General features: G+C 44.7%; 1 protein-coding gene across 3 annotated transcripts in view; it reads right to left on the bottom strand.

Annotated features, from left to right (window-relative positions):
- The window catches only part of XDH (xanthine dehydrogenase), a 66,331-nt gene that overhangs the window by 21,182 nt on the left and 21,370 nt on the right, over nt 1-23,779 (bottom strand). For all 3 annotated transcript variants that reach the window (XM_082426970.1, XM_082426971.1, XM_082426972.1), the window contains exons 10-24: nt 21,866-21,958; nt 21,173-21,324; nt 19,818-19,911; nt 18,039-18,148; nt 15,720-15,904; nt 14,119-14,293; nt 12,638-12,721; nt 10,896-11,065; nt 9,044-9,167; nt 7,241-7,360; nt 6,664-6,760; nt 5,556-5,680; nt 4,697-4,830; nt 4,195-4,282; nt 2,871-2,957 (exon numbers count right to left, since the gene is read on the bottom strand). In XM_082426970.1, the coding sequence (XP_082283096.1) occupies nt 2,871-2,957; nt 4,195-4,282; nt 4,697-4,830; nt 5,556-5,680; nt 6,664-6,760; nt 7,241-7,360; nt 9,044-9,167; nt 10,896-11,065; nt 12,638-12,721; nt 14,119-14,293; nt 15,720-15,904; nt 18,039-18,148; nt 19,818-19,911; nt 21,173-21,324; nt 21,866-21,958 (1,838 nt within the window). The remainder of the gene's footprint in view (nt 1-2,870; nt 2,958-4,194; nt 4,283-4,696; nt 4,831-5,555; nt 5,681-6,663; nt 6,761-7,240; nt 7,361-9,043; nt 9,168-10,895; nt 11,066-12,637; nt 12,722-14,118; nt 14,294-15,719; nt 15,905-18,038; nt 18,149-19,817; nt 19,912-21,172; nt 21,325-21,865; nt 21,959-23,779) is intronic.

The following is a 23,779-nucleotide window of genomic DNA, read 5'->3' as shown; positions in this document are numbered from 1 at the left end:
CATTGTTTTCTCTTTTTTTAAGAGAGCACCTCAAGTTTCTTTCAACCCTTCTGTTTTCACAGTTTCAATTCACAAGGCTTCATTTTTAGTCTTAGACTGCTTCATTTTTATAGCATCCTGTTCTTTCTTTAAAGTGTAATAACTCATCTCTCTGATGAGCTAAATGGTAGCTTTTGTTTGTTTGTTTCATTTTGGCTTTAGTTTACTTCCCCATTTATAGCCTCTTTCCCACAGGTTGCTTTTGGGGATCTTTGATTTTTTCAGTCTTAGTCATCCTAGATGATTTTTATATGTCTCAATTCCATTTTTGCTTTCCCTTAGCACTTTGTCAATTGTACTTCATTTTATCTTTTATTATCTGTCTCCCCCACCATAGTGTGACCTTCTTGAGGGCAGAAACAATGCCATATTCTTCTATATGTCATCACCCTAGGGGCTCAAAAAATATTTGCTGGATTGAATTTTAACACTTGTAAAATCTTTGGGGATAAGTCCTATATCTTTTTCAACCTGATTTTCCTACAACACCAAGAAGCAAGTGTTATATTTGGTGAGACTACCAGAAATGCTTTCTTTTTTGAACAGTTTCCTACACTAGATCTGAAGTATAATGTTTCCTAATTGAGCCAATTAGAGAAGCCCTTAGCACGTTCAAAGTGGGAATAATGGGGAACTTCTGCTTCTCCTGAAATGTTTGACTTTTTTTTTTAACAAGAATCTATGCATATATAACTAATATGGTTATAAAATTAAGATTTAAAAATCTTAAAATGTAGTACCACCAAGGTAACTCGGTTAATTTACAAAATGACAAAAGTATATGCCATATGAGAAGGTTCAAAGCAGCGTTATCCATAAAAGCTAAAGACTGGAAACAACCCAAATGTCCTTAAAGTGGTGAATGGAAAATAAAAAATGGTCTATTCATACAATGGAACATTCTTCATCAATAAAAAGGAATGAAGGAATGATTCATGCTAAAACACGGGTGAACCTCAAAAACATTATTCTGAGAGAAAAGAAGCCAGACATGAAAGACTACATAGTATATGATTCCGTTTATATTAATTGGCCACAAAGGGAAAATCTATAAAGACAGAAAGTAGATTAGCAGTTGTCTGGGCCTGAGGGGTAGGAACAGGAGTGACTGCAAATGGGCATAAGAGATAATTTTGAGGTGACTGAAGTGTTAAAAAAACTGGATTGCAATAATGGTTGCCTGACTCCTTAAATGTACTAAAACCGTAAAATTGTAAAACAGTTGACCCTTGAAAAATATGGTTTTAACTGTGTGGGTCCACTTATAAGCATATTTTTTCAATAAAGATATTGGAAATTTTTTTGGAGATTTGCAACAATTTGAAAAATCTCACAGATGAACTGAATAGGCTAGAAATATCAAAAAATTAAGAAAAAGGTATGACATGAATGCATAGGATATATGTAGATATTAGTCTATCCTTACATAGGTATAACATAAGTGATCTTAAATATAAAATAATATGTTAGTTTTCTTACTGTTTTATAACTTGGCTTTCAAAGAATTACATTACTGTTCAGTATGCCCCTCTCTTGTAATTGGAGAAACTGCCTATCAGCCTATCATCACAGGGAAGTGGGTTTTTTAAAATGTAACAATGTTTCCAGTACTATATTATGTCTATGACTGTAATCATATACTATATGCCATAAAAATTACTGTATGCCATAAAAATTTTATAACGATTCATTCATTAGTGTATAGGCTAGGCTATCCTGAAGCAATCGTATTGATTACACTGGGCTACCATAAAGCAATCATACTGCTGCTGCTTCGTTATCAATGCATGAATCACTGTATCTGTAAATAAACATGAATTTCTCTTTCACATTATCTTTTCATTGTTGATGTCTAGCGTTAGTAATTCATATAACATCTATAGTGTTTTGTATCATATAAGATAATATTGATGTAGGTACTTACAGACAGACGGTTCAGCTTATAAACAGATTATGTAAATTTACAGTATCGATAAATAGAGTACAGTCCTGTATTTTCTTCTCCTTATGATTTTCTTAAGAACATTTCCTTTCCTCTAACTTATTTGATTGTAAAAATACATATATAATACATATAACATATAATATATGTGTTATTGGACTGTTTATATGATTGGTTAGGTTTCCAGTCAACAGTAGGCTATTGGTAGGTAAGTTTTGGGGGAGTCAAAAGTTATACACAGATTTTTGACTGTGGGGTTGGGGGTGGTGCCCCTAATGCCTGCGTTGTTCAAAGGTCAACTGTCCTTCAAATGGGTGAACTTTATGTTATGTAAACTATATTTCAATTAAATTATTTTTAAAAAGGTAAATCAAGTCATTATTTAAAATTCAAACATCACAGAAATGCATAATATAGAAAATGACAGTTAGTACCCCCCTTAATCCCACCCAGTCACTGTTTGGAGTATGGTCTATCAGACTTTTGTCATGCACATCATTATACACACACACACACACACACACACACACACACACACACAAATTAGTATTACATTCACGCACTCAGTGTCACCATACTATACATAAAGTTTTGTAACTAACTTGCACTAAATGTCACCATACTGTACACAAAGTTTTGTAACTAACTTTACTTGCTTGGCAAAATATCTTGCACCAGAAGAATGAGTTTCTAGTCAGATAAGTAATATGATCACTTCCATGATCTAGAGAATAACCAAGGATGGAGAACCTGAAGGTGGGGACCAAGTAGGAGGCTATTGCAACAATAGGCAAGAATTGAGGAGGCCTATTCCCGCGTGTGCAAACAGGCTATGGGGCACACCCGTGACCTCCCAGTCACCCCGGATGCAGGGGCACTTCCTACATACACCGAGAGAGAGGTCCTGGCTGTTCCCGACATTGCTGTAGTGATCCACCTCCAGAGCCACAATCTTCCCCGTCTTCATGAAGCCAACCTGAAAAAAAGGAGAGTGAGTTCTCAACTGTCCCCTTCCTTTGTCTGTCTCTAACCATCTCCTCCCACTTATGCTACCTGGAGAAACAGAAAGAATAAGACATCCCACCACAAAATAAAGTAGAACTTAAGAGATCACCAGATTTCACAGGTGAAGAAGAGAGGAACTAACACCTCCCCAGTGATGGACCCTGGACACCCCTTCTCCCTACACTCCTCCTTCTTCCTCCCTACTCCTGGCTTCTCGTTCTACCAGCGGAAGTGAGGAGGTAGAAGAAAGAACATTGGTCATGATAGGTCAGGGAGGGGAGGGCCGGGAAGAGAAACTAGGAGAGAAACTGGAGACTCCCTCACAGCTTTTGGCCAGAAGACAGCAAAAGTTACACCTTGCACAAGCATGAATGTGCTTTCACATCCCCAACCTCGTGTAAACTATCTAAACAAACCCTGACAGGTCATTTCATGAGTGAGGAACCTGAAACCCCAAAAGACCAAGTTACTTTCTTGGAGCCCACAAGAATTTGGGAATAAGAGAAACACAATCCCTTTTGGTGAGTTAAATCATGGAATAAAGTCAGAAGAGGCTAAAGAGGAGATATTCAAAGCCAACCTGTGGAGACAGAGGGCTCCCAGGTTTATAGCACTAGACTGGGACCTGTAAGGCTCTACTGGTGTGTAGAGGGGAGGATGCATGGTCAGAACAGTAGTTGGTCATCCACAGAAGCCCAGAAAAGGGACAGTCCCACAGGGCACTTGGGTAGTGCCCAGCCATACATGGTCTGGCCGAGCAGGCACCCTAACAGCTTATACCTGACCAGGCCCCTGGAAAGTTGTATTTCTCATTGGAAATTACTAAGTGGTCATTCTGACTTTGACATCAGGCTGTAAACACATTAACATCAGGCCATCCTGTGGGATGGATTTACCCCAGATCTGCTGACAAGTCATGTTTCCGAGCCTGAGTGGACAAAGACCAGATGTGGACCACAGCAAGTTCACAAAAGTCATGCACAGCGTCCTGTGGCATCTCTTGGGAAGTGGCCTGCCAGCCTCCCCCAGGATCACTCTCCTATGTTGCTGTTGGTTGATTTGAATTTCTCTCCTTGTTATCCCTTCTTTGAATTTCTACAGGTAGTCATGACAAAAGTCAGAGTATATCCCAGGATCCCTGAATCTTTATCCCCAGTTTCCTAAGCAGAGGGCACTGCCCACCCGGCACAGCCCCCGACATCTAGAACCTTGTATCTGGCCAAGAAGGGGTGTCTGCCGCCAGTTATCAGCATGTCCTCATCACGATCCAGCATGCAGCGCACCGGGTAGCCAGTCCTGGGGGAGGCACCAGAGCGTGAGAAACCTCTACAACAGCCCAGCCCTGTGAGTCTCAGGGATAAAAACAGCAAGGAAGCCTTCTTTCTCCACCTGGTACACTGGGCTGCTTCGCTGTCTAGACACTGTGCTGGACAAGGTGGGGGACATGCAGGTGTGGGGTATGGGGTGTGGAGTGTGTCCTTGCCATTGGGGTCCTCACAGCCAGGTAGGAGAGATAGGACATGGACACATGCATCTGAATACAATGAACCAGGTGACGTTGCCCTCACCCCTATGCCCACGAGTTCTAATAACCGAGGGCTGTGAAAATTTGAAGCAGGGGGAATCTATTTCCCAAAGGAGGAAATCCAGGAAGCCTTCCTGGCAGAGGCAGCCTTATTCCTCTTCCCAGAGCCCACAGGGGGAACTCACTTGTATGCAGCCAGGGCCACAGCCACAGTCATCATGATGCCCCGGGTCTCCTTCCCTCCAAAGCCTCCTCCCATTCTCTTCACTCGGACCAGAATCCGGTTTATTGGAACCCCCAACATTTTTGCAACAAAGGACTGTGGGCAAAAGAACAAAATACTCCCAGTGAATGCATATGCCACCTGGACTTACTTCAGGCCTGACCCAGAGCCTACCCGACACACAGAAGCCTAATTACTGCTATGAACTCTGAAATTCCTTGATTCGAGAATCCCCCTCCTGTCCCAGGGCAGCCTTTGGGTAGTGGTGCCAGGGTCTAGCGCGCATCAGTCACTGCACACTGAATTCAGACACTCGTGTTTAACAAGAGGGGTGAGCAGCTGTTCACAGCATACTTTCAGAGCCAAAACTCATTCCATTTGGCCAGGAACTGGTGGGTCATGAGGGTAAGACCAGTTGCCCAAAACACTGGCAACCACTGTCCTATTACACGCAATAGAGAAATTAGGAATATTTGAGCCACTGCAGATAATGTAGTGGTCCCCATGGCTCTCACTTAGCATAACCCCTTAATTTAACAGATGAGGAAACTGAGGCCAGATATGATCTGACCAAGGCAATATAGCATTGGAATGATAAAAGCTAACATTTTCTAGGCTCCATCCAAGTTTTAAAACTCATCTAATCATTACAACGTCCTGGACAGGCCCCATTTTATAGATGAGAAAGTTATATAACAAGTTCAATGACACCAGCTTGTTGGTGACAGGGCCTGGCTTCGAACCACTACCCTCTCATCCCCTCCTGGATTAGCTCATGTCTCCCTCTTCCCTGGCCCTTTGTTGACCCACTGGACACCTACCTGGGTACTCATGATATTCTGTGTGGACGCAAAGAGCTCCATCTCCCCTGCCTCGCCTTTTGGGACAGCAATGGCACAGTGAGTCTCCAGATAGAAGTGCTCTTGGCCACCGATGTACAACTCGCCTGGGGAAGCAACAAGACTCCTCACAGTGAGCCCGATGCTACAGAGATGGTGAGTTTGCTTAAGGAGAGAATGTACTCATCCAGGGCCCTGTGCAGTTACCAGCTGTTCACAGGTAACCTTTCAGTTCCCCAACTGAGATGGAAAAGGGTCTCAAAGTCTTAGCCATCTGGGGGCTGAACCCCCGCACCCTAACAAAGAAATCTGAACGACACTGAAATGCATCAGGTGTGAAGCTCCCTTCTTGCTGCAGCCAGTGGAAATGAAAGATTTTTAGACTATCATTGTAAAATTTTGGAAAAAGTAAAAAAGGAATTAACAGGTGTGATTCAGAAGCTGAAAATAAACAGCATCTTCCAGACCCAAAGCTGTCAGTCCAGCTGGATAGCTGGCTTACTAGTAACTTAGCAACGCACAGAAACCAATGTAGAAAACCATCCCCAAAGGGGGCTGATAGGCAGCCTTGCTCTGGGGTGAGAGCTCTGGACCTAATTTCACAGTGCAGGAGGGAAAGGGGGAGGAGGGGAGAGAGCACTAGCTGGAGATGGGTGAAGACTGCCTTCAGGCAGATGGGGAGGACCAGAAGTCTGTGTAGCCAGAGGCTGGGCAGACCCAAGACTAGTCAGACATCTGTGACCCTTTTTTTTTTTTTATATAATCTTTATTGGAGTATAATTGTTTTACAATATTGTGTTAGAGACATCTGTGACCCTTATCTTCCCTAGACAGTCTTCCAAATCCAACACATTATAATGTCTCCAGAATCACTTAGGTATGTCCAGTCTAGAGACAGGAGAGTAGAGACTAAGATGCTGAAGTTCTTTCCCAGCCACCTGTCTAGTATTTTGTTACAAACAACAGAGAGACTCTTCTGTTAGGAAATGTCAGGAAATCACTCCCTTGCTCCAGGGCTCAGGTACAGCTCTTGAATTTAACTCATAAACCAGGGCCACCCCATTCCCACTGCTGCATCGTGCAGCCATACCTGAAACAACATTATCTGCTTCCGAAAACCCCTTCTTGAGGTCTCCTTTCTCAATCTTCAGCTCAGATCCATAAAAGGAATTGTTTTTTATAGCATCCTGAGGATTAAAACGAAGCTTCAGTGACTTGGCTTTAAAGGACGGAAGGTGGATTTAAGGGATTGGAGAAGAGAAGCTCTTGGAATTATTACCTCTCTCTTCCCACATAAGTCACACAGCCATCTCTGTAAGTTTCTTATATAGACTTAAAGCTCAATTGTAGCCCAGGGTGTCCTATTTCTCTATTTCATTAGATATAGACATACAACCCTGGATCTTGAGGAACAGCAAAGAATCCCTCAAGGAACCAGCTGGAGCTGAAATTGGGAAGGAAGAACTCAGCTTGGCCATTTATGGACTGAGTCTAGGATCATGATGGGGAAGGATTCATAGGACCCCACAATCGCAGGCTGGAGGAGATTTAAAAACTTATCTGGTCAGATTCCACCTGCCGTTCGAATCTCCCCTAGAGGATCCTAATAAAGGTGCCTCCAGGGACAGGTAGCTCTCCCCTCTCCAGGCAGCCCATTCCCCAGTTACCTCAATCGTGATAATGGCTGGAAGATCCTCATAGGTGACTTTCACTCCATGGGCGGCTCTCTGTGCGTGTTCTGGGGTGTCGGCGACCACAGCACCAATGACGTGCCCAACACAAGTCACCTAGGAGCAGAGCCAGATGGTTAAAGAACACAACGTGCTCCTCATGAAGCAAATTATTTCTGATTGTTCAAAAAAGCAAAGGAAGTCCCGCCCCCATAATTTTTTAAGGTACATTTAAGGAATGTCCTGGGGCCTCTTCATGTTCTTATCCTACTATTTGGGGTTACGTGCTTCTTCATAAGTGTTTAGAATCAGTAGAACTGGAATAGGACTTGGGGATAACTAGTATCTGATGGCAGCCTGTTGAGAAGCTGCCCAGGATAAAATGTGGTGATTGATTAGTGATGTCTGCCATGAGCAGCAGAATGGAAAGCACGGCACCATAAAGTATATCTGTCAACTCAGATCTACCCCAACACCCTTGTTCTTCATATGAAGAGATGGAGACCCAGATAGCAAGATCACAATTGCCTCATTACTAGACCATGACTAAATCTTAACCTCTGACTTCCAGTTTTATTTTCTTTCTACCACTCTACTCTCGTTTATCTTCTGTTTCTCAGATTTATACCAAAAGTTTCTCAAAGGCAGCAATCATGTGTTATATTTCACCTAGATGCCCCAAAGTGGTCACTCCCCAATACTGGTTCTTAAACATTATGGCCTATAAACCAGTTTTTTTGGTTGTTAGATTTATAAAATAATTAATGGTTATTGTTTTCTTTTCATTTAATAAATTCAGTTCCTATAGAAACTTTATGGATCTCCTTCAGGGATAATTTTTTTCCAACATCCCTCCAAAAATAAACAAAAAAATTGTCCAACTCATCACTTTGGAATATGAGATTTCTGACAATAGAAACCAATACTTAACATGTCTGTCTCTGAAAATTACCTCTTCAGAACCCAATTAAGCTCTTGACTTAATTGGTTAGCCTAGTGGTTGTTGAACCTGGCTGATTCTCACTAACCATAATGCTAGTTATGGTCTTAGAGGCTCTTGAAGTTTGTAAAGCAATTTGTCTTCTATTAAATGCTCTCCTTTTGGAGTCCTTGTGTCTCAGGGTTATAGTTTTTCATTCTCTCCTTCACTTTTACCTTAATAATAAGTTGAATTTGTCCTTCAGCAACACCTATCAACCTCCAATTTGCAACATTTGATCTGTACTGGAATTATAAAATGACTGACAACTGTCCTATGAGTATATAGGTTTTTGTAGCAGCTGCCTTGAATGTTTGGAATTTTTTTTTTTTGGCAGAACTCCATATATGGTTGAAATCAATAGATAAACTTTCATGTAAGTGAATTATCAACACACATAGTGGTGGTATTGTAATTGTAATTTCTATTCTGGTTGGTTTGTTTAATGTATTTTTATTTTCTTTTAATAAAGGAGCTTAATATTGTACACTTAAGAACCTGATTGTTAGTTAAAATACAGTCACCAGCCTTTTTTTAATGCCACTTTGGCATGGAGTCATCCTACTATGTCTTATACTATGTACAAGCTGCAGCCATCAATTAAATAAATAAATAAACATTAAGTTAAAAGTAAAAGTGCTACCAGGCATATTCTATCCCTTTACTGATTGTCCTGGATACTGGCTAATTGGATGATGGCCGTGATATGTGCAAATGTATAATCTTTTCAAGATCAGGGATTTGGAGGAAAAAACACAAATTAAAACTTAAATACTCATTCCACTAACTTCATATTTTTTTTAAAAAAATCCAAGACGTACCTCATCCTTTGCAAAGACTGTCTCATCATTAAAAAGTCCAGTTTCGTTACTCCCAGGAATATCATCAGCGGAGAGAAAGCAAACAAACCCTGGCACCTTCTGAGCTTCTGAAATATCAATGGACCTGCAAGAAGGAGGAGGAATGTGAGGAGCCAGGGAGGAAAACTGAAGTGGAAGACCTGTCACCTGACACAATGATGAACTATGCTGTTCTTCTACCTGTGTATCAATAATTTTTTCCCAAAAGGTTGTATAATAGAGAAAATTTCTAAAATATCTTCAGCTATATTTTTATATCTTATAAATCTTGCTCCTTGTAGTTCCCCATCCAATCCCATCCATCCCTCCATAGGGAGAACAGATACTATCATCTAGAACAGGGATCTATACTCTCAAAGGGTCTATTGATAGAATTCAGGGATCCATGAACTTAAATGGGAAAAAAAAAAAAGACCCATTACCCAATTGGATAACCTTGTCTTCTTCTTTTTTTTAAAATATATATATATTTTTTAAATTAATTAATTAATTAATTAATTTGTTTTTAGCTGTGTTGGGTCTTTGCTTCTGTGCGAGGGCTTTGTTTAGTTGCGGCAAGCGGGGGTCATTCTTCGTTGCAATGTGCGGGCCTCTCACTATCGCGGCCTCTCTTGTTGCGGAGCACAGGCTCCAGACGCGCAGGCTCAGTAGTTGTGGTGCACGGGCTTAGTTGCTCCGCGGCATGTGGGATCTTCCCAGACCAGGGCTCGAACCCGTGTCCCCTGCATTGGCAGGCAGATCCTCAACCACTGCGCCACCAGGGAAGCCCTAACCTTGTCTTCTGTTTGACAGTTTTTCCTCCACCCTAACGCTTCCCTTTTCTACCTTCTATCCTATCCTATCCTATCTTATCCTATTTTGCAAATGCTGATTAAATGCTTACCACATGGAGGCCACCGTGCTGAGTGCTGTGAGAGGTATAAGATGAATAGGACATGTTTGTCCCCATGGACCTTGTACAATGCCCTATTTTGGTCTCCAAGTATAAGAGAACCGAAAAGCATTTACTCTGGAGAGCTCCAACACCCACATCACAGCTAATACCTATCCAGATTCAGCACATTAGGGCCCTTGCTGTACCACTCAGTTTCCTCATCTGGAACATGGGGATAATAATATGACCTGCCTATAGGGTTGTGGTGGGGAAGAGATAAGGCCACGTGTGTAAAATGCTTTAAACCAGGCTGCAGCAAATACTGTGTGATGTGAGTGTTTTTATCATCATCATCATCATCATCGAGGTAGCAATTCTTGCCATTTGGGCTCTCAAAGTTCAACAAACAGCCACAAGTGACTGTTCTCTGCTGGGTCCTTTGTGGACACTATCACTGATCCTCACAAAAGTACCCTATGGAGAAAATGAGAGCTTAAGCACACAAGCCAAGGTCAAGTTGCTAAGCACTGGAATAGGAAGTCAATGCCAGGCACGCTGAAGCCTCCTTCTTCCCTTTGGTGCTGACTCAAGTTCTTCTGAAGATTTACACTGAAGTTTAGCCCAATATCCACAGTGCAGATCTAAGAAAGGCCTTTCAGCAGCTCCTCATTGCTTTTCCGGCCAAGTGTAACGTCCCTGTTCAACACCCCAAGGCTTTCCTGTTCTGGCCCCTGCCTATCTCTCCAATGTCATCCCCCCACCCTCCCAGCACCCCTGAGCCCCTCACGTCTCCTGCTCCTCTCCAGACTGGTTTTAACAAGAGTTCCCATGTTCCTCTCTGGACCAGGAGGCCCTGGAGGAGGCTTGTCGTCGTGGCATCTCCAGGGCCTGGCAGGTGCTCCCTGCACCCCCCTTCCCAAGTGTTTTTACTGCACGCACTTGATCTTGGCGTGGGCCCGGGTGCTGATGACCAGCCGGAGGAACAGCTCATTCTCGTAGCGAGGGATGTCATCACAGTACACAGCCTCCCCAGAGGCCTGCAGGGCCGCGGCCAGGTGGGGCAGGGGCCGGCCCACCATGTCCTCCTCAGACTGACCCTTGGGCACCTCCTGGAACAACATGGCCACCAATCAGGCTGAGCTGCAGAGGACACAGTTCCCCTAGAGGCCCCAGGGAGCCATGGAGAGCTTCAGGCCAAAGCAAATGTGAGGAGTGAGAATGGAGGAGGCAGGCGGGGAACAGGGTGAAAGAGACAGAAGGCAGGTAAGAAGGCATTGAGAAGAGTGGTCACAGTATCACTATACAGTCATCCATGGGCATCCGCCCAGGACCCCCCATGGATACCCAAATCTGCAGATGCTCAAGTCCCTTATATAAAATGGGGCAGTACAGTTGGCCCTCTGTATCCATGGGTTCCACATCCACAGATGAGGGCTGACTGTATGCAGGAGCAAACAAAACAAGGAAACCAAATGTTTTTGAGGGTTGGGTAAATAAACTATGCTATGCTCACAGGATGGAATAACATACAACTGTTAAAAGACAGTTTTGAAGAATTTTAATTAGAAGGAAAGAATGCTCATGCTAAGTGTAAAAGCAGGGCATACAACATTGTGTGTGTGTGTAATGACTCAAAATTCTGTGGAAAAATGTTATAAATATAGTACAAATATGTCCATATAGGCATAGGAAAAAATGGAAAGAAGTATACAAACATATAATAATGATTTTCTCTTGGAGGTGAGATTTGGGGTGATTTTTATTTTCTTATGTTTTTCTATATTTTCCAAAATGTTCTAAAATGTATTCAGTTTATAATAAAACTCTGTTTTGTGTGTTTTTTCAAAGTAATAATAATGATGGCTAGTATTTATTGAGAGTTTACTATATACCAGGAACTACCTAAGCTATTCACTTTTATTAACCCATTGAATCCTCAAAACCATGCTGTGAAACAGGGGCCCTCATTAGCCACATTTGCAGCTGGGCATAATTAACTTGCCCAAGAGGCACAGAGAGAAAGTAACTTGTCCAAGGTTACACAGTTATGTGATGGCAGAGTTTGGATTCAAGTGCTGGCAGTCAGGCCCAGAGTTCATGCTTTGGACCATTACACTCTAGAGAAGGGGTTTACAAATCATTGACAATGGGCCAAATCTGGCCCACTCCCTGTTTTTACAAATAAAGTTTTATTGGTGCATAGCCACACGCATTCATTTGTGTATTGCATCTTGCTCCTTTTGTGCTGCAATGATGGAGTTGAGGAATTGTGGCCCACAAAAATCCAAAACATTTACCCTTTAACTAATACCTCTCAAAAAATTACTGTTGATAGAAATTGGGTTTTTTAAATTTTGTTTAGTTTACATGCTCAAGAGAACTCCTAGCTTTGCACATTAGCCCTACAGAGGAACTAGAAAAAAACAAAATGGGGAAAAAAAGCTTTTTAAGGAGCAGGTGAAGATGAGAGGAATCCCAAGGAGAAATTTAGGTGAGCAAGGGGGTAAATGGCTTCATTCACTTTAATGTAATTCCCATTTCCTTCACTAGACATTTATGCACAACGGTAAGGACCTTTAAGCACCCACATACAATGTGAGTCGGTCATTCACCAATGGTCAGCATCATCTAAGTTGCCCTGCAAGGGCCACTGATATTATCTACATACCGTCTGTACTCACTTGGAAGAGCTGGATGTTGGCTGGAGGGTCTTTGTGAAAGAGTAAGGTGGCGCTGGAATAAGTGGGGTCCAGTTTACCACATTTCTGTGGAGACAAGATAACAGAGGTGATCATGACTATTTCCATCATTGGTCCCATCCTTGGTTGTTCCCAAGTGGTAAAAGTAACAACTTTCTCATCTCCTCATTTACACTCCTGGTACTGGCTGTATCTATCTCAACATCCGAACGTGGGCTCTGACAGCTTCTCTTCCCCCACCCCTGCACCCTACTTCCTCTGACACACCAAACCAAAGTTTCCCTCCTTCCTGCATTTATGCATGTTGCTTTCTCTGTTGGGAATATCCTTCTCCCTCAGTCTTCCTGGAAAAGTCATCCTTTTTCTCCTCAATTCTGTGGGAAATATTTAGTGGTAGGGGAAATTCTCATAGTATCATCTCAACGAGATTAAGGGGAACGTGAAGTTCTGTATGCAGCATGACACCAAATCTATTTAGAAAATGATATATCCAGATCAAAAGATAGGAAGATGATAGATATATAGATAGACAGATGGAAGGACAGATAGAAAGAGAGAGAGAGATGGAGCAGACAAATAGGATGACAGACAGATGGACAGATAAACATAGGAAAAAGATGAGAGAAATAAGGAAAAATATTAGCAGTGGCTTTATCTAAGATCTGAGAGTAATTTTAATTTTTTCTTTATACATTTCTGAATTTCTCAAGTTTTCCACAAATTTCTTACTTACATAATCAGAAAAAAATTAAGTATTACAAATGTTTATAAAAAGGGATCTCACTCCGCTGCACCCACAGCTGTGAAGCCTTCTCTCCTTTGTGCCCCACCCCCCATTCCATCTCGTCAGTTGTCACACCAGGCTGACCTTTATTGATCCCGTTCTCTCCCACACTAAGCTCCCCCCTGCCACCCCTAGTGCACACAGTAGAATCTTATGATGTAATAGGTGCAAAATAAATACTTGCTGGCAAACCCATCTCAGGAGCTGGGCTCTACCTCAACTAGCATCCGCTCCTGGATGCACATCTCCCCTGGCTGTAGCAGCCCCACCTCACGTTCTCATCACATCACATTCCCATTCTAACTACTCAACCACAGTTGTATCAGCTACACTGCTGGAAGGATCATCTGGTCTACCCGCCCCCCAGATTTTATAGCTAAGACATAGAAACAGTGGTGACCTACTCAAGTTCTCACCTGAGGTAATGACACAGCCAGGACAAGAACCCACACCCCCGACTCCCAGCCCAGTGCTCTGCCTCTCAGCCACCCAGTTGGCTCCCATCTCCATGTGGCTCTTTAGGCTGTGTCCCTGGTCCCTGCTCCTCTGTCCTTAGACATCCAGAGGAGAGGAACGTTTACCACCTGGTCCACGGCACTCTCCTATCCCGGCCAACTTCCCAGATCCCTAAACACAAGTGCTGCAGGAAGTCTTTGCCTTGCCCAAGCCCCACACTCACATCTTCTGAGTCCTCTTTGCCCAGCTTCTGCAACACTGTCAGGTAGAACTTGAAGAAGAAGCTGAGGGTGAGGGTGCGCCGGAACTCAATCATGCCACCTGGGGCATCTGGGGACAAGGGCAACTCCTCCACCAGGCCTGCACACACGTCCTGCAGCAGCTCCTCATTCCAGAACCTGACAGAGAGCAGGCTGTGGGAGAGCGCTCCCACCCAGCTCTCAGAATCCACTGTGTGAGTGGTTTGCACAGGGCCTTAGAGTCATGAACCTCAGCTCAAAATGTGGCTCAGACACTTATAGTTAAGTGACTTTAGGCAAGTCACTTAACCTCCTTGAGCCTCAGTTTTCTCTTCTTTAAAAATAGATACAATTTTTTAAAGACCACAAAAATAATAATAGGTAAATCTATTGAGTTCCTATAATGTACTAGATAATGTCCCAAGTGCTTTATATGAAACGTCGTTTTTAATTTAAATTAAAAGGTATAGTCGGGAAAATTTTTATACTCATTTTACCAATGAGAAAACTGAGACATGGAAAAATTAAGTAACTTGACTTATATTACCCATCTGTTAAGTATTGGAGCCAGGAATTGGAACCAAGGAAGCAAACTCCAAAGTTAAGCTTTATCTATCCATATGGTTATTGTAAGGATTACATTGGACAGTGCCAGCAAAGTGCTTGGTACAACTGCTGCCATATAGTAGCCATAGTAATAGTAGTTGCTATAATAATAGTGTAGCAGCAGTAACAGTAATAGTAGCAATAGCAATAGTAGCAGCAGCAATACTAGTAGCAGTAATACTAACAATGACAGAAGCAGTAATAGTGGTAGTAGTGTAAGCAATAGTAATAGTAGAAGCAGAAGTAATAATAGAAATAGGAGAAGAACCAGTAGTAATAGCAATAGCACCAGTAATACTACTGGTAGTAGAAGTAGCAGCAGCAGCAGTAGTGATACTATTAGTAGTAATAGTGGCGGCAGCAATGCTAGTTGCAATAATAATAGCTGTAGTAGCAGTAACAGTAGTAGTAATAGCAATAATAATAGCATTAATAGTAGCATCTTTAAAAGTAGCAGCAGCAGTAACACCAGTAGTAGTAATACTAGGAGTAACAGCAATAATAGTATATTAGTAGTAGAAGAGACAGCAGTAGTAGTAGCAGCTATAATAGTGGCAGTAGCCACAATAGTAATATTAGTCATAGTAGTGATAGCAATAGGAATAACAGTAATGGTAGTAGTAGAACAGTAGTAATAATAGTAGCAGAAATAACATGAGTAGCACTAGCTGTAGCAATTGGAGTAGTAGAAGCAGCAGCAGTAGTAGCAATAGTAACGGTAGTTGTAGCTGCGGCAACAAGTAGTAATAGTATTAGTAAAGCAGCAGTAGTAGCAATGCTAATAGTAGTACAACAGCAGCAACACTATTAACAGTAATACCACTAGTGGCAGCAGTAATCACAGTAGTAGTAGTAGAAGCAGCTACAGTAGTAACAGTAGTAGCAGCAATGGTAATACTGCTGGTAGTCATAGTAGTAGCAGCAGCAGTGATAATATTAGTAGCAGCAGGAGCAATTTTATTTTGTTGTTAGCTCTTACTTCGATAGCTGTTTCTGCGTGGTCTTGAGGGCTGAGATGGTTCTGTCCGCCATTCCACCATAGCAAAGGGCCAGCTCCTTTACCTGCGTGGTTCCCGGCTGGAGCAGGACTCTCATGCCACAGGTCACCTTGGCTATGTCATCTTCTCTCCGGGAGGCCTGCTTGAATGCTGAGAAAAACTCACCCTAAAAATAACGGAAAAATACCTGTTTCCTACCTTGTTTTGCAAGGACTGCAAATGGTGAGCCTGAAGCAGGGATACAAGATGGGGTGAGGTGGTAAGACCATCACAGAGCAGCCAAGAGCTGGTGGTAGAGGTCAAAGATCGGGACATAACTACCACCTTTTCAGGAGAAGTTCCAGATAATGTTCCTGGAAGCTGGGACAGGGCCAGGATTTCTGCCTATCGGTCTGGAAAATGGGAAATCAGGGACACAGGAGAACTGGGTGCTCTCAACCAAAGAGCAGGAGGAGGCAAGGTGCTTCCACGAAGGCTCCTGAGAGACTGGCTCAGCCCCACCACGGCTTCCCCATCCTGGTGCCCAGTATCATGTCCACCCGGCCTCCCCAGAGCTGTTCTGAAGGCTCCACTGGCCTGACCACCTCTCAAGCAGGTACAGTGCGATGCCAAAGGGTGTTTGAAACCCAGCATCAGATGGAGGTGTTTGTGGCTTCTGCAGATGCTCTCCCTGACTTGTGTCTCCTACCAGTCTACTGGCTATGGTTAGAAATCTTGTTTCCTGAAAGAAAGACTCACTATGAAACAGTAGCTGCCTCTGTGCTTTGAACATACATCTCCCCCAGATCCAAGCCAATCTCTGTCATTGGCGATAGGAGGAGAGCGTGAGTTACTTTCCAGGTAAGAACCATCTGTTTCAGGTTCTGCTCGAGGTCTGAGCTCACCCTGGCACCACAAGTTCTGATGAATGTCAAAGGTGGGAGGTTTAAGGAAAGGTTTATTGGAGAAACAAGGAGCCCCACTGTTCAGGTTCAAAATGGCCCCAGACTTTTGTTGAAGAAGCCACGGAGACCCCTCCTAATGAGAAAGCTTGTCTAGATTTCTGATGTCTAACATGGCCCTGGGGCAATGAGCCCAGAGCTTGAGCTCGGTTCTGGAACAGTTTCCAGCCACTCACTTCCAGGACTGTGCTCGCCCACGGCAACATTTTTCCCGGGGTTCATGCAGTGTCAGCATCAGGTCATCAGCTGTTCTTTCTTGAGAAAGACCTAATTCTGGGTATTAAAACCTCTTTTCATTTATAAAATGTTTTTTGTTAATGTCCCTACCTGGCAAAATAAAAACTGGGCAGTGCTACGCCTGTTTCCTCTTCCTTTCCCCACCTCATAATTAAAAAAAAAAAAAAAAATCTACTGATCTGTGAAATACAAAAACTCTGGGAATCCCTGTTCAAAATGGTCTATAAGGACAAGCTGGAAAATCATTAAGAAACCACTACAGGGATATAACTGCTTTAATTTAATTAGTATTCTCATTAAGGAGGTCAAAATCAGCAAGGGCAAAACATGCCTTGTAACACTCGCTAAAGCACAAGCTCTGGTAAACCCTTAATACTCTCCTTTACAGCTGGTTCCTGGCTCTCACAGATCACTTTTCTAAAAGGCCCACTGAGGAATGTATAGGACAAAACCACACCAGCTCAAGACACCACAGGCCCCAAGGAACAAGAGCAAGGCGGCCAGAGGAACCCAGACCTGCCCCAACAAGCCAGAAAACCGTCTCGTGAAGCAGAAATCCATCCAAGACAACACAGGGCAAGGTCAGTGAAAAAGCACCTTGTCAAGCCCAAGGTCAGCATGTGAGGACCTGACTCACAGGTAGCTTCTCTACCCAGCACGCAAACTCCACACTTCATCATACGAAAACTGGGGCAGGGATACTCCACAACTAGATGTGTTCTTGGAATTATGTCGCTAGCACTAGCTGGTGATCTCCACCAGCTCCTGGATATCTGCCAGGAACCTTATGAATTCCTTCTTTTCAGTCTTCGCAATAACCCACACAGTCAGTAATATGGGCCCATTTTACAGATGAGGAAATTGGGGCTCAGAAAGATGAATGACTCACTCAGGATCACACATCTCCTGTCTGGTTTCATTGACTATGCCCTGTGCCCCCTACCCTGAAACTCCTCATTGTCCAGAGGGTAATACGGTTGGTTAAAGGCAAGGTTCAGAGACAAGAACATCAATGTTAAAGTGAAGATATGCTAAGTTTGGTTCCCGAGGCAGGCTCTGGTCTCCCTGTCTGGAGCCTGGCAGGAGTAGGGGTGATTCAGGATGTTTCTGACAGCATCTCACCTCCCTGCTGTAGGGGATCTCAATGGAGAGCAGTATCTCCTCTGGACCTAGCAGGGTCTTTCTGTAGCCAGGGAAGAAGGTGTGATCCATCGGAACTGTTCTTCTGGTGCCTGTACAGAGGCAAGATAGAGAGGGACCAATGTGAGGAAAGCATAGGACAGACCACCAGTGGAATTCTCCATTCTGGTCTCTGATGCCCACAGTCAGAGGCAGTGGCTGGCACAACGGGGGCCAAGGTGCTCCATTTGAAATCCTTAAGCACTGGTGTGCTGGTGACTGTTTAACAATCAGTTCTTTGAGAAAAAGCCCTGATTCAAAGCATTTGCTAGTTTTTGTGGTATAAATACTCCTACCACGGCCAATGTAAAGCTAAAAGAGCAACATCGCTCAGTGTGATGTTGGAAGGCGGGTAGCAAAGAGTTGACACAGCAGACCTGCCCTCCTCTGAAAGTCCTGCTTACGAGGTTGGCCACTAGCTATCCTGTGGGACCTTGGATTTCAGGAGAGTTCCCACCATTCCCTGATAAGAACGGCTCACTGGGCCTGAAATGTTTGTACACATCATATGGTTTATGCTGAACACCTGACTTTCCTTCTGGGAGTCTGGACTTCTGGTACATGCCAGGCAGAGTTACATGACCAGCCCCCAGTAAAAGCCCTGGGTGCTGAGTCTCTAACAAGCGTCCCTGGTAGACTACCCTTTCACATGTGTTGTCACAGCTCAACTTATTACTGGGGAGATTGAGTATGTCCTGTGTGACTCCCTTGGGAGGAGGCCCTGGAAGCTTGTGCCTGGTTTCCTCTGCCGCATGCATCTTTCCCCTTTGCTGCTTTTGCTTTCTACCCTCCTGCTGTAATGAGTCATAGCCATGAGTAAGACTCTCTGCTGGGTCCTGTGAGTCTTCCTTGATCTCCTAAGAGTCAACAAACCTAGAGGTGGTCTTGGGGACCCTCCAACGAGGAAAGATGGACAGGAGTACACCATTATGTAGCATTTCCACTCTACAAATATAATAAATGGAAATAACCTCAAGGGCATAGACAACTGTAAAATGAAATAAAATAATCAGGAAGTGGTGAATTTTGAGTACTTATTGCCTTTGGTTTTTTTTTTAACATCTTTATTGGAGTATAATTGCTTTACAATGGTATGTTAGTTTCTGCTTTATTACAAAGTGAAATCAGCTATACATATACATATATCTCCATATCTCCTCCTTCTTGCATCTCCCTCCCACCCTCCCTATCCCACTAGGGATATATGTATATGTATAGCTTTGTGACTAGGTGGTCAAAAAGCACCGAGCTGATCTCCCTGTGCTATGCGGCTGCTTCCCACTAGCTACCTATTTTACATTTGATAGTGTATATAAGTCCATTACCTTTGTTTATTATACTTTATTAATACTTTGTTCATATACTTTATTTCATTGTAAGGTTATATAGTTTAAGTTTTAATCGCTGCCATGTTTAACAAATGCTCAGACTCTCTGAAAACCCAGCAATCAGCTGTGGTGAGCAGTGTACTCTGGCCCCAGCACACACCGCTAAGTAAGGCATCTGGTTGACAGGTCCTGTTGTGAATTCTTAATAAAGTGATGGTCCAGCTCTCCTGGCCCCCAACCTGGGTACATCTCCCTTTGCAGTTGCCAGGGATCCAAACTTTAGGAAAGCTGCATCATTGAACTTTGGGCTCTGCTTCTCCAGAAAGTGACCTATCTTGTGAGACTCCACCCCATCCCCAGCCCTCTTTGCTGACCACTGCGTGAGGCAGCTCACCTCTGGACACGATGGTCAGCTTGGTCCCACTGGCCATGAACACAGGGTTGAGGTCGGAGATGGGGCTGGCTGTGATAATGTTCCCTCCAATGCACTAGGACAAGCAGAGAGAGCGCGTGAGAGAGCCCACCCCAGGGAAGCCCTGCTCACACAGCTGGCTCCCGAACACGCAGAAGGTGGGGGACACCTTCTGAACGGAGAGCCCTGAGGTTCTCCACCCCTGTGGAGACGCAGGATCAGCACAGTAAGAGCTCGGGCATTCGGGCAACATGCAAGAGATTCCCGTGCCTGGGGTTGGCGCTCAGCTCTGAAGTTTACCCGTCGGTAAACCGGGATCAGCCCCTTTAAATTGTTTGTTTGTTTGATCGATTTCACTCAAACTTTTTCTGAAAGGGTTGAGGTGGTTTCTCACAGAGGCCATAGAGATTTAGTAAAAGAGAAATAAAAGATAAAGATCAAGGAAAATGAGGAGGAAGCCTTAAGGACGAACAGTGTGTTCTAACTGAGCTTCCTTGGCAAAGAATGTAAGGAGAATCAGACACAGGATTCCTATTATTAGAAAAGAGGAAGAAAACCAGTTGCTCCAGGGAAAAAAAAAAAAAAAAACTCCTTCCCAGAAGTAGATTGCATCTGAGCTTGGGAACTCAGTAGAGTTTTCTGGGTTTATGTCTCCTTAACTGTAATCAAAGGAGGCAGGTGCCTGGGGTAGGGTGATGAGAATGGGAGTAGGCTGTTTTGCTTTGTTTTTTGTTCTAATTTAAAACAACAACAGCAGTGGAATGGAAGGCCAGCTTTTCTCCCAACTCCATCAACCACTGTCAGACTGAAAGGGCGCCAGGTGTGAGAACGCCGTCTGCAAACCCAGAATTTGGGGGCTAGGCTGAAGACTTATTACAAACAGTCAACAGGTGGGCCTCTCCCTCCTCTCAGGGGGTCTACCTCTGGTTCTCTCCCCAGCTCTGAAAGGCAGTCTCCTTTCCTATTTCGGCTTCTCCCTAACTTATCTCTCATCCACCTGCTGGCAGCCTCGGCCAAGTCCAGGAAGAGGGGGGCAGGTGGCTCCAACCTCAGGGGTAAAGACTGAGTCACAGCGTGGGTGCTTCCAAGGGTGGCCCGCAGGCCACCTTCATCAGAAACACCTGTGGGGCTTGTTAAAACCTGACCCCTGGGCTCCACTCCAGACCTGCCGTCAGACTCTCTGAGGGTGGGGCCCAGGAATCTGCATTTTCAACAAACACCCCAGGCAATTCTAAGCACTTAAGTTTGACACCCATTGGGTCTGCAGCAGAGTCCAGACTAGCCCCCCTCGCCTTGCGATGAAAACGTGCATCCTGGGCCCCTAAATAGGGACTCACCGCCACAGACTTGACCTGCTTCCCGGCAAACCAGCGCAGCTGCTGCAGGACGCCTCTGAACACCTCTGTTTTCTGGGTGGGAAGCTTAGCAACCGCATCGAGCAGGGTCTTTTCCACAGAGTTCAGGGAGCAAGCGGCTCCAAAGGAGATACCTGGGAACACACGCTCGGAATGACAGCGATCCCCATCACAGCTCGGAAAGCACTTCCATACACAGCAACCCCAGTAAGGCTAAACCAGGACGCACATCCTTATATGGATGAGGAAATTAAGGCCCAGAGAGGTCAAGTGACCTGCCCAATGCCACACAGCTAATAAAAGAGCCAGGACTCAACCCCAGGCCTCAACTCAATAAAATCAGATCTCTGAGGGTGAAGTCTTGGCATGTTTTTAAAAAAAGCAGCCCCAAAATTCCCCCCACCTACCCCCTATTTCCATGAGCGATTCTAACATGCAGCCAGGATAGAGAACAACTACGGAGAATCCCAAGCCCCTTGCCCGCTGGCACCCTACCATGGATGTTCCGTGGAGGAGGGCACTGAGGGTGCCCGCTTCCCCCATGCAGGGCGGCTCCCAAAAAAGCAGGTGGCAGCGGGAGCCAAAGAGGAGTCTTTCCTGGCACTCGCCATCCCCCCGCATGACCCACCTCCAGCATCCCAGCCCCTCTGTGGGCTCAGGCAAACTTCCCCTTACCCTCCAGTCCGTGCTCCACTGAATTCAGCTCAGGGATCCAGGCTGGGCAGATGATCACAGGAAACAGCTGATTCTTAAACTTCATCTCAATGCCTCAAGACAAACGAGAAGCCTCAAGTTATAGGTCTGTTGTTTATCACCAGGGCATTTTTTCCCACCACTGCACACAGGACGGAGGACATATTCACGATCATAACATGCTCCGTGGGTGTCTTGGGATGAGGGGGTGCAGTGGACAAGATGTGGGATTAAGTGCAGTTTCCGCACAATCAGCCTGAAAGCTATGTCTTTCTCTCCCTCTCAAAAAACCCCATCGGAATTCAAATAAGATGAACTTGAATTCGTGTGTGTGGTGTGTGTGTGCGTGTGTGCATATGTGCATGTGTGTTTAATCACAATATTAGAAAAAGGGCATGAAAATAAGTCAGGAATGCTTCTAAGCACTTTACATATTTTAACTCATTTAATCCTCACAATAACCCTATGAAACACTGTGATTTTCTCTGTTTATAGATGAAGAAACTGAGGCACAGGGAGGTTAAATTTCTTGCCCAAATTACACAGCTAAGAACGGGCATATCTCAGTACCGGAGCAATTATTAGAATTGGGATGTAATAGTAATATGATATGAAAGTCTAACATTCAGACAAAACAGGAAAATTGACTGAGAGAGAAAGCTTCAAATTGGCCTCCCAGTTCCCAATAGCTGTCTGAGTTCTTAAGGTGCACGGCTTGGTGGGACCGAATGTCTGTGTCTGAATTCTGTCCTTCCGGTGAGTCAAGTAAGAAACCTCTGCGAACAGACCTGCTTCTGTTCCTCAGACCCAGTTAGCACAGCACCTCTCCCAGCCCCGCGCACAGGGCTGTAGATGGAAAAGGGTAAGAAGGAAATGTCTGTGCAACAACCCTCCCCCCCAACTTTCCGGTGCTGTTGAGGGTCTCTGAAGGCAGGCGCAGGCTTTGAGGAGTCTGGCCTGTTTGAATATCAGCTCGTAGGACGAAGAATGCAGAGGGAGGCACTAAGTGGCTCGTTTTGACGAGGGGCTCTCTATGACCCACTTCCCCCGACATCGTGGTTGTAGGTGGTTACGCTGTGAGGACTGTGTGTGAGGGAGGCCGGGGTGGAGCTGGGCATGGTCTTAAGCAATTATTTCTAACTTGGAGCTTATCATATCTTTGTGAATGCCTTTCTCTCAGAATCTAACTGAACCCAGGACATTGCGTGACTCGTGGCGAGGAACATGTCATATACCCAAGGACCCCAAATATTCTTTCAGCCCCTCATTCTCCACCTTAACTCATGGGACCCTGGGCCCTTGGGTCATGGCTACACAGGCCAGCCATTGTGGTCATATCACCTGAGGCACGTCTCACAGGCCACCCTGCCATCCTGATGTGTCACATTACGGCAGCAGGGGACTCTGTACCTGTGCAGACAAGGGTGCACCAGTGCTCACAAGGGTGGCCCAGTTCAGCACTTCACCAGCACGGACCTGAGCCAGGCCCTCCTCTCTGTGGCTGAAGAACCAACCGGAACCCAGGGCTCTGGGGGTCCCTCCAGAGCCAGAGCCAGGAGTCCCCCACAAGCTGGACTTGGTTGCTTAAAAGCGTGTCAAGTCCCCCCAAACCAGGGTTCCTCTGAGGCAGACCTCGGCTGTGCCACCATCCTCTCCTTGGATCCTCACTGGGCTTGGGTCCCAGCCAAGTGGAAACGGGCCAAGCCAGGTTTATAAATGGATGGAGACGAGCAGGGACCTGGGCACCTCTGCTCCTGTGTCTTCAAGCACCAAGCCCGAGAGCTGCACATCTGGTGTCTCCCTGACCTGTTCACGTTCTGTGGGCCTCATGTCCCAGGTGGTGGCACCACACGGCAGGTGGCCACAGTCATGGGCAACCCAGCACAGTCACACGTG

Source organism: Balaenoptera physalus (genome assembly GCF_965194825.1).
Source record: "Balaenoptera physalus genome assembly, chromosome: 15".
NCBI lineage: Eukaryota > Metazoa > Chordata > Mammalia > Artiodactyla > Balaenopteridae > Balaenoptera > Balaenoptera physalus.
This window is presented reverse-complemented; position numbering and strand designations above follow the sequence as displayed.